At 45.8% G+C, this 16290-nt stretch overlaps 1 protein-coding gene across 1 annotated transcript in view; it reads right to left on the bottom strand.

The window, feature by feature from the left end:
* L1CAM (L1 cell adhesion molecule) overlaps positions 1-16290 on the bottom strand; it is a 1053451-nt gene that overhangs the window by 154227 nt on the left and 882934 nt on the right. The window contains exon 23 of the mRNA XM_082263926.1: positions 417-575. Within this exon, the coding sequence (XP_082120052.1) occupies positions 417-575 (159 nt within the window). The remainder of the gene's footprint in view (positions 1-416; positions 576-16290) is intronic.

Below are 16290 nucleotides of genomic sequence, written 5' to 3'. Positions count from 1 at the left end.
ACTTTGCTCAAAACTGGACCCTGCGACTCACGACCTTGGAATTTTCTGATGTCATGGTGCTGCAGAATTTTGACATACCCTCATATGACATTTTCATGATTTCATTTTTGTTTACTTATTGCAACTCTAAAATTTGCTATATTTCTTCAACCCAACAGTGTTTTCTTTTATCATTATTACACGTCCTATTATTTGTTAAGCTTTGTTCGAAAGTGTAATTTTGTCTTTTTTTAATAAAGTTTTTTATTGTGAAAAAAAAAAATAGGGAATAAAGAGGTAAAACTGCTCTGCTCCTAAATAAATACAGATTGGCTACACCTTCTGTATGCAGAATCAAAATATAATTCACAGTTATTCTAACATATTTCAGAGGAAAAAGATAAAATTTGTCAACTTAAGAAAAGTCTGTATCTCACCTATAGTTGGTGTATGCACTTCATTTATCCAGATCTCTTCAAAGCCACTGTAGTTTAAGGCCAAAAGACGAACGTGGTAATTCTCTCCTGATTTCAGTTCAAGCAGCTTGTACTCTGCATCTGATGCATTGACAACACCATGGAGATACCACTGGTCATCTGGGTATAGAAAGAATAATAATATTAAGCCTTAGGCTAGAAAAGCACCTTTAAGAAATTATTTCAGTTATAAAAATTTGAAAACTGCCCTATTTGTGTACCTATACAAAATGAAAATCTACTTGAGGCAGCCTATGCCATGAAAAAGGCAGAAAAGCTGATATCATTAAAATATACCATTTTAATATTTTAATTTGCTTTTCTTTGAGACTGAAACTGAGATTTCCAAGCAGCAATTTGTGTCCTTACTTACCGTATATTTCCTTTCCTGGCCTTCCTCATGTCAGCACACAAAAGGTTAACTCCTTCTCTGGAATTAACAGGATCATCTCTTCCTATCTCATTAAAGACAGGGGCTCCCCAACTGAAGGGTTTGATATTTCAGGGCCTCCAAAACCGTGATAGGTAGTGAGAAAGTGCAATGAGAAATTTACGCCCTTTGAAATTCTGAAGGTGGTGATTGGTATTCGGGGTGCCGTACACAGCTAGGCTCCCAAAAAGTCTCACACATGTGGTATCCCTGTACTCATGAGAAGCAGCAGAATATATTTTGGGGGGTAATTACAGATATACCCATGGCATGCGTGAGCAATAACGGAATTTTTGTAAAATCTTACCTGTAAAATTCCTCTCTCTGAGTCCTCCGACAGTCGCCGCCTCCTCTAAGTCATCACTATTGGGTATTGTCATCTGCTCCGCAGGAGTAGCTAGGCATATAGACTTAGTTAAAAACAAAAGGCATTTGCATGTATACACCCCTGGGGGTTGTCCCATCTGGTCAATACCCCCCTGCAGTGTCCACTCCCAACTCAGTTTGGTAGCATAGCAGTAAGTAACAAGAACCCCATAGAGGGGCGGGGGCGGCGACTGTCGGAGGACTCAGAGAAAGGAATTTTACAGGTAAGATTTTACAAAAATTCAGTTTTCTCTTACGTCCTCCGACAGTCGCCGCCTCCTCTAAGTCATCACTATTGGGATGTCCCAAAGCAATAAAGACATGAGGGGTGGGAGACGCAACCGTAGAAGAGGCAACGCCGTACCCATATCAGAGAAAGGAACCTTACAGACACTGTAAGAGAACCCACTGGGCAACAGAAAAAAACAATGCTCAACAGGAGCAACCACCCAGGAAAGCAAACACCAACAGCCAGGGACCCATAAAAAAACCAAGGGTCCTTAGTGGCACCGCCGCACTGAGAACTTTGCGGCCAAAGGAAGCATCAGCTGATGCCAGAACATCTACTTGTAGAATTTTGAGAATGTGTGCACCGACGACCAAGTCGCCGTCTTGCACACCTGGGCCACCGAGGCCCCATGCCAACAAGCCCAGGACGTACTCACAGATCTAGTAGAGTGCGCCTTAACAGGGAAGGGTGGAACCCTATCCTTCAAAGCATAAGCCTGCTCAATGGTCTGTCTGATCCATTTAGCAATAGTTGCTGCGGACGCAGTCATGCCCTTCCGAGATCCCTCAGGAAGAACAACAGGGAATCCGTTTTACGAAAGATTTCTGTAGACGACAGGTAACCCTGATTGCCCGGACAACATCCAAAGAATGTAAAGCAATCTCCTTCTGATGCCTAGTCTTCGTGCAAAGTGAAGGCAGAACAATTTTCTCATCAAGGTGAAATTCAGTGACCACCTTGGGAAGAAAGGACAGAAGTGTTCTCAACACCACCTTATCCTTATGGATCACCAAGTAAGGGGAGCGGCAAGACAACGCCGCCAGCTCCGACACCCTGCGAGCCGAAGTGATCGCCACCAAAAGGGCGACCTTCTTTGACAGCAGAGGCAAAAAGATCTCCCTGATATTGTCAAAGGGAGCACGCTGTAACACGGACAGAACCAAGTTCAAGTCCCACGGAGGTAAAGGCTCCTTTCTGGAAGGAACCAAGTGTCGCACACCTTGAATGAAGGTGCGGACCAAAGAATTAGACGCCACAGGGCGTTGGAAAAAGATAGCCAGGGCAGACACCCGGCCCTTTATCGTGGCCAGCGCCCAGCGCTGATCCACTCCAGACTGGAGTAAAGCCAAGATTCTCGACACCGAGTAAGAACGAGAGGAGAACTCCCTGGACTCACACCAGGCGAAAAAAGCTTTCCAGGTACAGTAATAGATCTTACCAGAGGAGGATTTCCCAGCCTTGAATGGGGTAGGGATAACCTCAGAGGATAGAACCTTGCCCTGTAAGACATGGGTCTCAACAGCCAGGCCGTTAAGCCAGCGACTGTAAGCAAGATGGAAGATCGGACCCTGAGACAGGAGATCTTCCCACATGGACAGACGCCACAGAGGTACCACCGCCAGGTGAACAACGTCGGCGTACCAGGACCAGCGAGGCCAGTCCGGCGCCACCAGAATCACCATGTGCGGTTCCGAGACCAATCTGCGAAGGAACCAGGATAGAAGCTGAATTGGGGAAAAGGCGAACATCAGACGATACTGATGCCAAGGGGCCACCAACGCATCCGAGGCGACCGCCAACGGATCACGCGTTCTCGCCGCGATTCTTTCCACCCTTCGATCTAGCCGGGATGCGAACAGATCCACGTCTGGGGATCCCCACAGCATCTGAAAAACCTCCGGGTGTAGGGACCATTCCCCCTGGTCCCGGGTCTGGCGGCTCAGACAGTCGGCTTGCCAAAATTGCACACCTGGAATGTGAATTGCCGAGATCGCCGGGACATGATCCTCGGCCCCAGACAGAATGTCGGTCACCTCCCGGGTCGCTCGAGCACTCCTGGTGCCCCCCTGGTGGTTGATGTAAGCCACCGCGGCAGCATTGTCCATCTGTACGCGACCAGGAAGGCCCCGGAGACGGTCCGACCACTGGAAGAGACAGAGTTTTATCGCTCGTAGCTCCAGCACATACATTGGGAGGAAGGACTCCTCCTCCGACCAAGTGCCCTGGCCAGACAGGTTGCCCAGGACTCCACTCCAGTCCAACAGGCTGGTGTCCGTGGTAACCACTGTCCACACCAATGGACGGAAGGACCTGCCTTCCACCACCAACGGGGACTGGATCCACCATAGAAGAGCCAATCTGATCTGGCGACTCAGGGAGACACCCAGATCCAAGGACCGAGGAAGTCTGTCCCACCTGGCCAGGATCCCGACTGGAGAGCCCGCGTGTGGAACTGGGCACAGGGAATCGCCTTGAAGGTCGACACCATCAACCCCAGGCCCCGCATGCAGGTCCTGAGTGACGAGGACGGATTGTCCCTGAGGGACCTGAGTTCGTCCCGCAAATTCCGGAGCTAGTCCTCCGGCAAGAACACCTTTGCCTGAGCAGAGGTCAGAACCATTTCCTGCTAGGGAAGGCGAAGCGGCGGAGACAATGTTGAATTTTGAACATTGATGGCCCAGTCGAACTCCTGGAGCGTCTGCACCGTGAAGAACAGGCCGCGCACAAGGTTCAGACTGGCACGCGATCCCAGAAGCAGATCGTCCAGGTACCCCAGGACCGCAATGCCCTGGGCCCGCAGTAGACCCAGGACCGGAGCCAACACCCCGGTAAACACCCTGGGTGCCGAAGTGAGACCGAAAGGTAACCCCACAAACAGGTAGTGATCCCCTGTGACAGCAAACCGAAGGTACCGCTGATGGTCCTCCAAAATAGGGATGTACAGGTACGCATCCTGCAGATCCATCGAAGCCAGGAATTCTCCTGGACTCAAGGAGGCCACAACCGAACGGAGAGACTCCATTTGAAACTGCCGAACACGCACGAAGCGGTTCAGCGCTTTCAGGTCCAGAATAGGACGCACTTTGCCCTCCTTCTTGGGCACAGTGAACAGATTCTAATAAAACCCCCGAAACCCGTCCCGATGAGGTACTGGGACAAACACTCCCTGAGCAAGCAGGTCCAACACCGCTTGATGCAAGTCCTGCAAACACCCCGGAAGCAGAGGAAGATAGGAGGGAAGGAATCTGTCCGCCGGCCGGGAAAGGAATTCGATCTGGAAACCCGATCGAACGATGTCCTGGACCCACCTGTCCGATAGCCGGATCAGCCAAGGTCGAAGGAAACCGCGCAAACGTCCCCCCACCCCTGAAACGGGTGAGGGCGCCTCTTCTGGTAGAGGCGGACTGACCCGCCAAGCCAGCATTGCCGGACTCCTGCTCACCTGCCCAGGGCTTCTTCCGGGTGCCCTGGGCCTGGAAGGTCTTGCCCTTGGGATGGGCCCGAAAGGCACGAAAGGACCCCCGAGTAGAACCAGACGCAGAACCCGCCTGCCTCTAAAAGACTTGGACTTCGGGTTCTGGGGCAGCATAGAGCTCATGCCCCCCGTGACACCTGAAAACAGGGTGTCCAAAGCCTCGCCAAAAAGTCGAGAGCCAGCATAGGGAAAATCAGCAACCGTTTCCCTTGAGGCCTGGTCGGCCGACCAGCCCTTCAGCCATAACAGTCGCCGTTGAAGAGGCGAGCCACTAAGGGGGCCTCAGCCAAGGCTGCATCACACATGTACATTATTCCTCGGTGGATTTGATCCACCAATTCCAGCCGGGCAGGTGTAACACCAGCAGACACAAGATTGCGCTTAAGCATCTTAGTCCAATCAGCAGCCGCCTGAGCCACCAGAACGGACGCGAAAACGGGTTTGAGCAACGAACCCGCCACCGTATAGGAATGGCAAGATAGGGACTCCAACCGCCGGTCCGTGGGACCCCGGAAAACCGGGGCATCCTCTGTAGGAACTAAGGTAGACGCGTTCAGCACGGCCACAGCGTGATGCACCTGTGGAGGCACACACCATCGTGATTCCGTAGCCGGATCAAAGGGATAAAGCAACCCAAACCGACTAGGTACCAGGAATGGACGTTTTAACGTGCGCCACTGGGCATTAACAGTGTCATGGAACTCTTCCGGGCAGGGAAAAACCTGCGCAGACTTGCGGGTCCCGTGCGTCCCAAACGGGGACACAACGCCCGGAGGACAGGGCTCATCCTCTAAATGTAAGGTGTCCTTAACAGACACAATCAATTCATCCATGGTCGCCCATTCTGCAGGCGACCCCGGGGAGGGGGCATCAACCCCTTCCATCACAGTCTCCCCCTCAGACCCCAAGGGGTCCAAGTATGAGCGGGACCCTGAAAAGGGCACGCTCGCAGCACCAGCAGCCATATCACCATCTGAATCAGAGGAGAGGAACAATCGGGGTCCCTGACGAGCAGCACGTTCAGCCATCAGCATTTCCCTATTGGACACCAAAGTCGCCACTACAGCGGCCAAATCAGGTCTCAGAGGGGCCACAGGAGAACTGGGGGCCCCCACCAAGGCTGGTGGAAATTTGCTACCCTGAGAATCCATGCTCAAGTGAGAAAAATAAAAAGGACAGTGCAAGAATTAGGTGCTGTCCCCTTTAAAGCGCTGCGAGTGCGCAGCCCACCGCTCCAGCTATAAAGATAGAAAAAGACCCCCAAACAGGAAGGAGACAAAACTGAGCCAGAAGCGACAGTACAGAGATATATTGAGAGCAATAACCTGCAGAGCCCCCGCAGAGTGTTGCCACCGCTGTCCTGCTTCAGAGGAAAGAGGAAGTGCTGTAAAAGTAGGCTGAACCATCTGCTGCATGACCCAGGGAAAATGGCTGCCTCATAGGAACGTATGGGAGACTCCACCAAAATGGCCGCTGACATGCGGCCGAACCGAGCGAATGGGCACCGCAAAAATGGCGACAATTGGCGCCAATTCAGCATGTAGATTTGCCCAGAGAGAAGCTCACATGCCTGCTCAGCGCATAAAAAATGTCGGACCGCGCGGTGTAACCCCGCCGCGGTCCATACACAGTCTGCACCCCCAAACACCTAAGTGACCCAGGAAAGGGGACCCCTTAAACACACACACAGCGCCGCAGCGCATGTACAAGCGATCCCCGCAGGGATCGCAGCAGGGGGTCACACAAGGCACAGACATGGGGAACACACAGCAACCAGGACTGCCACCCCACACAGAGGCCCCACACAGAAGCACTTACCTGTACCCGATGGCGTGGGGAGCTTCACAGAACGGAAAGCCGCTGTCCTCATCTGACAGGGAATGCCGTTTGCCAGGGACATTGCACTGCTAAGTCGCAGATGCGTCCAGTGAGTAGCCACCTCACAGCTGCATCCCTGTAGCGAACAGGGAAGGGTCGTTCATAATGCCAGGGCGAACCATAGCTGAACGCTCGATGGCGGGCTGGGGGTCCATCTGACCCTCTGTGCCCTGGAGAACCAGGGCGGTCAGTCCGCATCCCAGCACCGCATGTCCATCTTTGTCCGAAGAGTCGACTAAAAACTAAAGCTGACCAAATAAACAGCTAGTAAAGAAAGAAAAACTGACATTTTCCAAGAAAATCAAATAAAAAAGAAGATAGGCTGAGACCGAAGCCCCAGCACAGGGAAAGCCTAACTACTCCTGATGCTAGGCAAATTAAAACTGAGTTGGGAGTGGACACTGCAGGGGGGTATTGACCAGATGGGACAGCCCCAGGGGTGTATACATGCAAATACCTTTTGTTTTTAACTAAGTCTATATGCCTAGCTACTCCTGCGGAGCAGATGACAATACCCAATAGTGATGACTTAGAGGAGGCGGCGACTGTCGGAGGACGTAAGAGAAATATAATTTCAATGACAACTTTGTGTAAAAAAGAAAATATTATTTTTTTTTGTCATTTTTCAAACACCTGTGACAAAAAAAATAAATATTCAATGAGCTCAACATGCCTCTCAGGACATTCCTTAGGATGTCTACTTTCCACAAAGTGGTAATTTAGGGGGGGGGGGGGTTGTACTGCCCTGCCATTTTAGCACTTCATGAAATGAGATAGGCAGTCAGAAAGTAAAAGCTGCATAAATTCCAGTATTTACACCATAGTTTATAGACGCTATAACTTTCGCGCAAACCAATAAAAATACGTTTATTGAGATTTTTTTTGTCAAAGACATGTAGCTAAATACATTTTGGTCAAAATATATGACAAAAATTTAGTATATTGGATATTTTTTTAAAGACAAAGTAGAAAATGTAATTTTTTCTCAAACTTTTCGCTCTTTTTATATTAAAATTGCAAAAAATAAAAAAGCGCAGAGGTGATAAAATACCACCAAAAAAAAGCTCTGTTTGTGGGGGAAAAAAGGACATAAATTTAATTTGGGTACAGCATTGCATGACCATGCAATTGTCAGTTAAAGTCACGCAGTGCCAAGTTGTAAAAAAGTGGTCTGGTCATTAAGCAACAAAATCTGCCGGTCTTAAAGTGGTTAATATAAGTGGGTACTAATATTTATAGGTAAAGTTGATCCAGGGCTAAATACTGAGGCATACTTACCTAGATGCTCGTCTTTATGTCGGTATTCTGACCCACAACTCTATTTCGGTGATGATGTGACTTGTAACCGCACTATGTTGGTTTACACGCTTAAATGACTACATGAGTCTTCCTCTTACTGTTTCTCCTTTTGAGATGCTGATTGTCTATGTCATTTGTTCGATACTGCTTATCTCACTGATACGCAGTCAGTTATGTTTCTGTTATACTACACTTTCTAATGTTTCCATGTATGACACTGATGTTTGTTAACTTTGAATATTTCAATAAAGAATTTGAAAAAAAAGTTGATCCAGGGAATATCCGATTGCCTCTCAGGGGATCAGGAAGGATTTTTTTTCCCCTGCTGTAGCAAATTGGATCATGCCTTGCTGGGGTTTTTTCGCCTTCCTCTGGATCAACTGCGGGTATAGGATTGTGTATATGGGATTGTATGGTTGGGTTTTCATTACTGTTTTTTTTGTTTGTTTGTTTTTTATTGGTTGAGCCAGATGGACTTGTGTCTTTTTTCAACCCGACTAACTATGTAACTATATAACAATGCAGGTTTTTGAGAAGACATGAGGTATAGTAGGGTTAGAGATCCAAGATGAGGAGCAAGGTGAAGTATGCTTGTTTTTATCTTGCGGCTCTTTCGGGTGCAGTTGCCAAGGGACTGCATGGCAGGTCATCATATGTCTTGTCAAGCATGTGGTGCCCAAGCGGCTGGTGTTTTGGCCATGCTTGATCCGCTTCAGACAGATGTTTCCTTTATTAGATGTTGCAAACAGCAACGCTGCGGTCTACTGCACATGTGCTGAAAAAAGCCCACACTAATGAACTTTTGGAAGTCCGCGGGGAGTTTGCAGCACCCTGCACCTGTGGAGCTCTGTGCCAATAGGTTGGCTGCTCCTATGGCAGCCCCTGGAGCACATCCTGCCTCGTTGGAGTTGGGTCTCTTCCTCCTCCTCCTCCCCCTCACTTTTCTCCTCTATCCTGTCAGGCACCCAAATACAATCAGTGACCTCAACATCCTTCTCTCCTATATATATATATATATATATATATATATATACACACAGTGCCTTGCGAAAGTATTCGGCCCCCTTGAACTTTGCGACCTTTTGCCACATTTCAGGCTTCAAACATAAAGATATAAAACTATAATTTTTTGTGAAGAATCAACAATTGAAACACAGTCATGAAGTGGAACGAAATTTATTGGATATTTCAAACTTTTTTAACAAATACAAAATGGAAAAATTAGGCGTGCAAAATTATTCAGTCCCCTTAAGTTAATACTTTGTTGCGCCACCTTTTGCTGCGATTACAGCTGTAAGTCGCTTGGGGTATGTCTCTATCAGTTTTGCACATCGAGAGACTGAAATTTTTGCCCATTCCTCCTTGCAAAACAGCTCGAGCTCAGTGAGGTTGGATGGAGAGCGTTTGTGAACAGCAGTTTTCAGTTCTTTCCACAGATTCTTGATTGGATTCAGGTCTGGACTTTAACTTGGCCATTCTAACACCTGGATATGTTTATTTGTGAACCATTCCATTGTAGATTTTGCTTTATGTTTTGGATCATTGTCTTGTTGGAAAACAAATCTCCGTCTCAGTCTCAGGTCTTTTGCAGACTCCATCAGGTTTTCTTCCAGAATGGTCCTGTATTTGGCTCCATCCATCTTCCCATCAATTTTAACCATCTTCCCTGTCCCTGCTGAAGAAAAGCAGGCCCAAACAATGATGCTGCCACCACCATGTTTGACAGTGGGGAAGGTGTGTTCAGGATGATGAGCTGTGTTGCTTTTACGCCAAACATAACGTTTTGCATTGTTGCCAAAAAGTTAGATTTTGGTTTCATCTGACCAGAGCACCTTCTTCCACATGTTTGGTGTGTCTCCCAGGTGGCTTGTGGCAAACTTTAAATGACACTTTTTATGGATATCTTTAAGAAATGGCTTTCTTCTTGCCACTCTTCCATAAAGGCCAGATTTGTGCAGTATACGACTGATTGTTGTCCTATGGACAGAGTCTCCCACCTCAGCTTTATATCTCTGCAGTTCATCCAGAGTGATCATGGTCCTCTTGGCTGCATCTCTGATCAGTCTTCTCCTTGTATGAGCTGAAAGTTTAGAGGGACGGCCAGGTCTTCGTAGTATTGCAGTGGTCTGATACTCCTTCCATTTCAATATTATCGCTTGCACAGTGCTCCTTGGGATGTTTAAATCTTGGGAAATCTTTTTGTATCCAAATTCGGCTTTAAACTTCTCCACAACAGTATCTCGGACCTGCCTGGTGTGTTCCTTGTTCTTCATGATGCTCTCTGAGCTTTAAACGGACCTCTGAGACTATCACAGTGCAGGGTGCATTTATACGGAGACTTGATTACACACAGGTGGATTCTATTTATCATTAGTCATTTAGGTCAACATTGGATCATTCAGAGATCCTCACTGAACTTCTGGAGAGAGTTTGCTGCACTGAAAGTAAAGGGGCTGAATAATGTTGCACACCCAATTTTTCAGTTTTTTATTTGCTAACAAAGTTTGAAATATCCATATCTATCTATCTATCTATCTATCTATCTATCTATCTATCTATCTATCTATCTATCTATCTATCTATCTATCTATCTATCTATCTATCTATCTAATCTATCTATCTAATCTATCTATCTAATCTATCTATCTAATCTATCGATAGATAGATAGATAGATAGATAGATAGATAGATAGATAGATAGATAGATAGATAGATAGATAGATAGATAGATAGATAGATAGATAGATAGATAGATAGATAGATAGATAGATAGATAGATAGATAGATAGATAGATAGATAGATAGATAGATAGATAGATAGATAGATAGATAGATAGATAGCTAGATAGATAGATAGATAGATAGATAGATAGATAGATAGATAGATAGATAGATAGATAGATAGATAGATAGATAGATAGATAGATAGATAGATAGATAATGTCAGAACTATTGGGGCTAAAAAGGAATCATATAAGCCCCACACATATTTTATACATATTTTTATATGGGCATTCTGGCAACCATTTTGTCATGAGGTGAATGTAATTTCATTGTTCTTGGGTAAGGATTACAGAAAATCTTGGAGTCTTAGCAAAGACCTTCTCGGGCCGATACATTAAAGGGGCTCAGACAACACGCCAAGATAAGGACTAGCCATGGTGCCAGGCTGGGTTACATAGTTACATAGTAGGTGAGGTTGAATAAAGACAATAGTCCATCCAGTTCAACCTGTGTAGGTGTGTGTGGCTGTAATCATCTCACATACCCCTGAATGTTCTGATCCTTGAGATGTAAGTCTAAGAGTCTTTTGAAAGCCACCATACTACCCGCAGAAACCACCTCTTGTGGTAGAGAATTCCACAATCTTGTAGCCCTAACAGTAAAGAGCCCCCCACGTTGCCTGAGGTTAAAACGCTTCTCCTCTAATCGCATTGTATGCCCTCGAGTCCTCATGCAATCCCTTCGAATGAACAGCTTTTTTTCTAAGCTGGGATCCCCATTAAGATATTTATAAATTGCTATCATGTCCCCCCTCAGACGTCTCTTCTCCAGGGAGAATAAATCGAGCGATTGTAGACGCTCTTCATAGTCAAGGTCCTCCAATCCCCTAATTAGTTTAGTTGCCCTTCTCTGCACTCTCTCCAGCTCCAACACATCCCTCCTGAGGACTGGCGACCAGAACTGGACAGAATACTCCAGATGCGGTCGGACCAGAGTTTTATAAAGTGGAAGGATTATAGTCTTATCTCTGGAATACATCCCTTTCTTTATGCATGCTAATATTCTGCTGGCTTTGGCAGCTGCCGCTTGACATTGCATGCTGTTGCCTAATCTATCATCAACCAAGACTCCCAGATCCTTCTCCATTTTTGATTCCCCCAAGGGTTCCCCTCCTAACGTGTATTGTGTTTTTATGTTTTTAGTCCCCAAGTGCAAAACCTTACACTTCTCCACGTTAAACCTCATTTGCCAAGTCATTGCCCACTCTGTAATTTTGTCCAGGTCATTCTGTAGGATATCTGCTTCATGCTGTGCAGTTATTGCCCTGGCCAATTTTGTGTCATCTGCAAAAACTGATATCGAACTACTGATCCCGTCCTCAATGCTGTTTATGAATAAATTGAACATGGTTGGTCCTAGGACTGAGCCTTGGGGCACCCCGCTTGCCACCTCAGACCAGTCTGAGTATGCGCTGTTTATTACCACCCTTTGGACACGCCCTTTAAGCCAATTCCGTATCCAAGAGCAAACCCTGCTGTCACTACCTGCAGACCTTATTTTATAAATTAAGCGCTTGTGGGGAACTGTATCAAACGCCTTAGCGAAATCCAAGTACACCACATCCACTGGTCTGCCCCTATCTAGCTCACAGCTCACCTCCTCATAGAATGTTAAGAGATTGGTTTGACAAGAACGCCCATTTGTAAACCCGTGCTGATTACTGCTGATGATGTTGTTGTCTTTAGCAAACTCTACGATATAGTCCCTTATCATCCCCTCCAGAAGTTTACATACTATTGATGTCAAACTGACAGGCCTATAATTCCCCGGGACATGCCTCTGGCCCTTTTTGAATATCGGAATCACATTAGCTTTCTTCCAATCCCCTGGTACATCTCCTGTCCTAATACTGTCAGCAAAGATCAGGAACAGTGGTCTGGATATAACTTTACTGAGTTCCTTGAGTACTCTCGGATGTACGCCATCCGGGCCTGGTGATTTGTTTGTGTTAAGTTTATCCAGCCTTTCCCTGATTTCACCCTCTGTTAGCCATAGTGGCAAGTCCTGTGTACTACTACTAACCAAACAGTCATGGTCAGTGTACCCCTCCTTTTCCTGTGTAAAGACTGACGAGAAAAAAGCATTCAGCACGGTTGCTTTTTCAGTGTCCTCTGTAACCATCCTCCCATCATCGTTAATTATGTGTGCATGCAATATGCTCTGCCCTAGTTTTCTTGCTGTTGATATATTTAAAGAATTTCTTTGGGTTTTTTTTACTATCCTCCGCTATTTGTCTCTCAAAGTTGATTTTAGCCATCTTGATTTCTTGTTTACCTTTCTTATTTGCCTCCTTGTATTGCTCGAAAGCCGATACTGTGCCCTCTGATTTATACTTCTTGAAGGCCTATTTTTTTCCCCTAATAAGTTTTTTGATGCTACAGTTTAGCCAGCAGGGTTTGGCTTTGTCTCTTCTAAATTTATTTCCCATAGGAATGCACTGCAAGATGCCTTTGCCTAATATGTTCCTAAAGCATTCCCATTTTTCCTCTGTGGTCAGGGATCCCAGGGTTTGGTCCCAGTTTACCCTTTCCATCAATGAGTACAATTTTGGAAAGTTTGCCCTTCTGAAGTTTAGGGTTCTTATGTTCCCCACTTGCCTTGTTATATTGTTATTTATACTAAATGTGATCATCCTGTGATCGCTAGAGCCCAGGTTGTCCTGGACTCCTACCTCCGAGATTATGTCTGGGTCATTAGTGATCAATAGATCCAGGACTGCATTTTCTCTAGTCTAGTCCCCTCGTCCCAGTCAATGTCGGGATAATTGAAGTCCCCTAATATGATGACTGATCCCAATTTTGCCCCTTTACTCATTAGTGCTAAGAATTCCAGCTCTACCTCCTCCCCTTGGTTAGGTGGCCTATAGCAAACCCCCCCAATTACTTTCCTCTTTTCTCCTTCCCTATGGAGTTCAACCCACACAGATTCTAAATCCATGCTCATCCCATCCGTAATGTCACTCCTTTCTATCACCTTTATATTGTTCTTGACATAGAGACATACCCCTCCCCCTCTTTTTCCTACCCTGTCCTTCCGGTACACCGAATACCCTTGGATATTGGCCAGCCAGTCATGTGAGGGGTCGAACCAAGTCTCTGTTATTCCCACAAGGTCTATGTCCTCCTCATGTACTAATATTTCCAACTCATCCATTTTATTAGCTAGGCTCCTGGCATTAGCATATACCCCTCTTAGTTTTACGGAAGTTAAGCGCAATTGGCGGTTATGTTTATTCCTGTTTGGTCTGAGATTTTCCCGCACAGACCTGCCAATTGACATTGTGGACCTACTGTCGCTACTGACCCTACAGCTGCCTTCAGTCCTCTGCTCCCTCCTGACTGACTCTACTTCTGAGCCCTCCCCCCGTCTCCTAGTTTAAAAGCCCCTCCAACTTGGTGGCCATCTTTCTCCCCAAAAGAGCTGTACCGTCCCCATTAAGGTGCAGCCTATCCTTACTAAAGAGCCGGTAGCCGACTGAGAAGTCAGCCCAGTTCTCCAGGAACCCAAACCCCTCCTTCCTACACCAGTTCCTCAGCCACTTGTTAAGTTCCCTAATCTCCTTCTGCCTCTCCTGTGTGGCTCGAGGTACAGGCAGTATTTCAGAGAAAACCACCTTGGAGGTCCTTTTCCTCAATCTATTACCTAAGTCCCTGAAATCGTTCTTAAGGATCCTCCACCTACCTTTAACTTTGTCATTAGTGCCCACATGCACCATGACCGCTGGGTCATCCCCAGCCCCGCACAACAATCTGTCTGCCAGATCTGCGATATGCCGAACGCGGGCGCCCGGTAAACAACAAACTGTTCGGTTCACGAGATCTTTTTTACAGATTGCCCTCTCTGTCCTCTTGATAATTGAGTCCCCAACTACCACAACCTTTCTAACCTTTCCTGAGTTACGGCCCCCCTTCTTCCTGGAGCCGTCCCTCCCCTGGCAGCTGGGGGAGGGTGCATGCTCCAGCTCTGCCACCCCTGAGTTGATATCCCCCTCAACCTGCAACTCGGCAAATTTGTTAGGGTGTACCAACTCAGAATTGGCCTCCCTGGCACTCATCCCTCTACCCTTCCTAACAGTCACCCAGCTGCGTACCTCTGCTGCTTGCGTCTCCTCTATTCCAGTGATGTAATTCTTGTCTCGATTTCAGCAATGAACAAGAGATCAGAATATTTCATTTTTTTTTTAAGGGCTTATTTAAAAATCTGCTTGAGGAAACATTATTTTTAGTAATTGTATTAGCAACAATATTATTACGTCATTGTTTTATTTGAAGCATTTACATAGGCCTACTTAATTGAATAAGTTATAGGAACGTTTTATATATATATATATTTACTTTAATAATATTCAACCGATATTCATCATATCGGTACTCCTTAAATTATATGTGTATTATCATTGATATAGTAGGTATAAGCTTTAAATATATAGAATAGGGTTATATGTATACCGTTTATTTTTTATTTTTTTTAATGTGTAAAGAGCTAAGTGGTATATGGATTCCATTTTTAAGTTGCTTCACTTACAAGGAATGTTAATTGCAGTGGTTTCAAACCCTATCCAGGCAATATATATCATACAAGGTAGATGCTATTCTTGACAGGAAGTAACATAATAGATAACATACTAGGATTTAAGTTTTTCTCCAAGGCTTAGGTCAGAAGGTTATCTTTGAGAAAATAGTTGAATTAAACTATTTTCCCCAAATTGATATACAGACAAACAGTGCCTCCTGTTGATAATGGCAAGGTAGAGCCATATAGAGGAGGAGACCCCTATCTGATGTATTTTTATGTGGAAAACAAAATCCACGCCCACATTCCCATAGGATAAAAGTTAATGTAAGTCAGAGACGAGGGGGGACTTGAAAAGATCAGGAAGGAAGTAGGATGCTCGGATGAGGTTCTGACACACTGATGGTAGACATTTGAAGCTTAGGCAGGCTATTCAATAGTGACATCCCAGACAACAGACATAGAAGTTTTTGGTAAAGTATACATTTCTATTTTTTCTATAGGCAATTTTCTTGCCATATACATCTGACTGAACCATTATTATCCTTATAGCATCAAGATTTGAATTTAGATCATTCTAATACACACATAGTTTTTGAGGTTGAAAAAAGACATCAGTCCATCCAGTTCAACCTATGATGTGTGTGTGTTTGCTGTTAACCGTACATTGAATACCCCTGTATGCTGTGGTCTTTAAGGTGCCCATCTAATTGTTTTTTGAAACTATCGATGCTCCCTTCCACATCCTTACTGCTCTGAGCGTGAAGAACCCCTTATGTATTTTAAGGTTTAACCGTTTTTCCTCTAATTTTAGTGAGTGGCCACGTATCTTATTGTATTCCCTTTCCCTAAAAAGTTTGTTCCTTATGCTAGGGTCATCACCAGTACAGTATTTGTACATTGATATCATATTCCCCCTCAATCGTCTCTTCTCCAGAGAGAATAAGTTCAGTGCTTGTAGTCTTTCCTCATAGCCGATGCCCTCCATTCCCCTAATTATTTTTGTTGCCCTTCTCTGGACTCTCTCCAGTTCCAGCACATCCTTCCTGAGGACCGGTGCCCAGAACTGGACAGCATACTC

Source organism: Pelophylax lessonae, assembly GCF_965119305.1.
Source record: "Pelophylax lessonae genome assembly, chromosome: 7".
Classification (NCBI taxonomy): Eukaryota; Metazoa; Chordata; class Amphibia; order Anura; family Ranidae; genus Pelophylax; species Pelophylax lessonae.
This window is presented reverse-complemented; position numbering and strand designations above follow the sequence as displayed.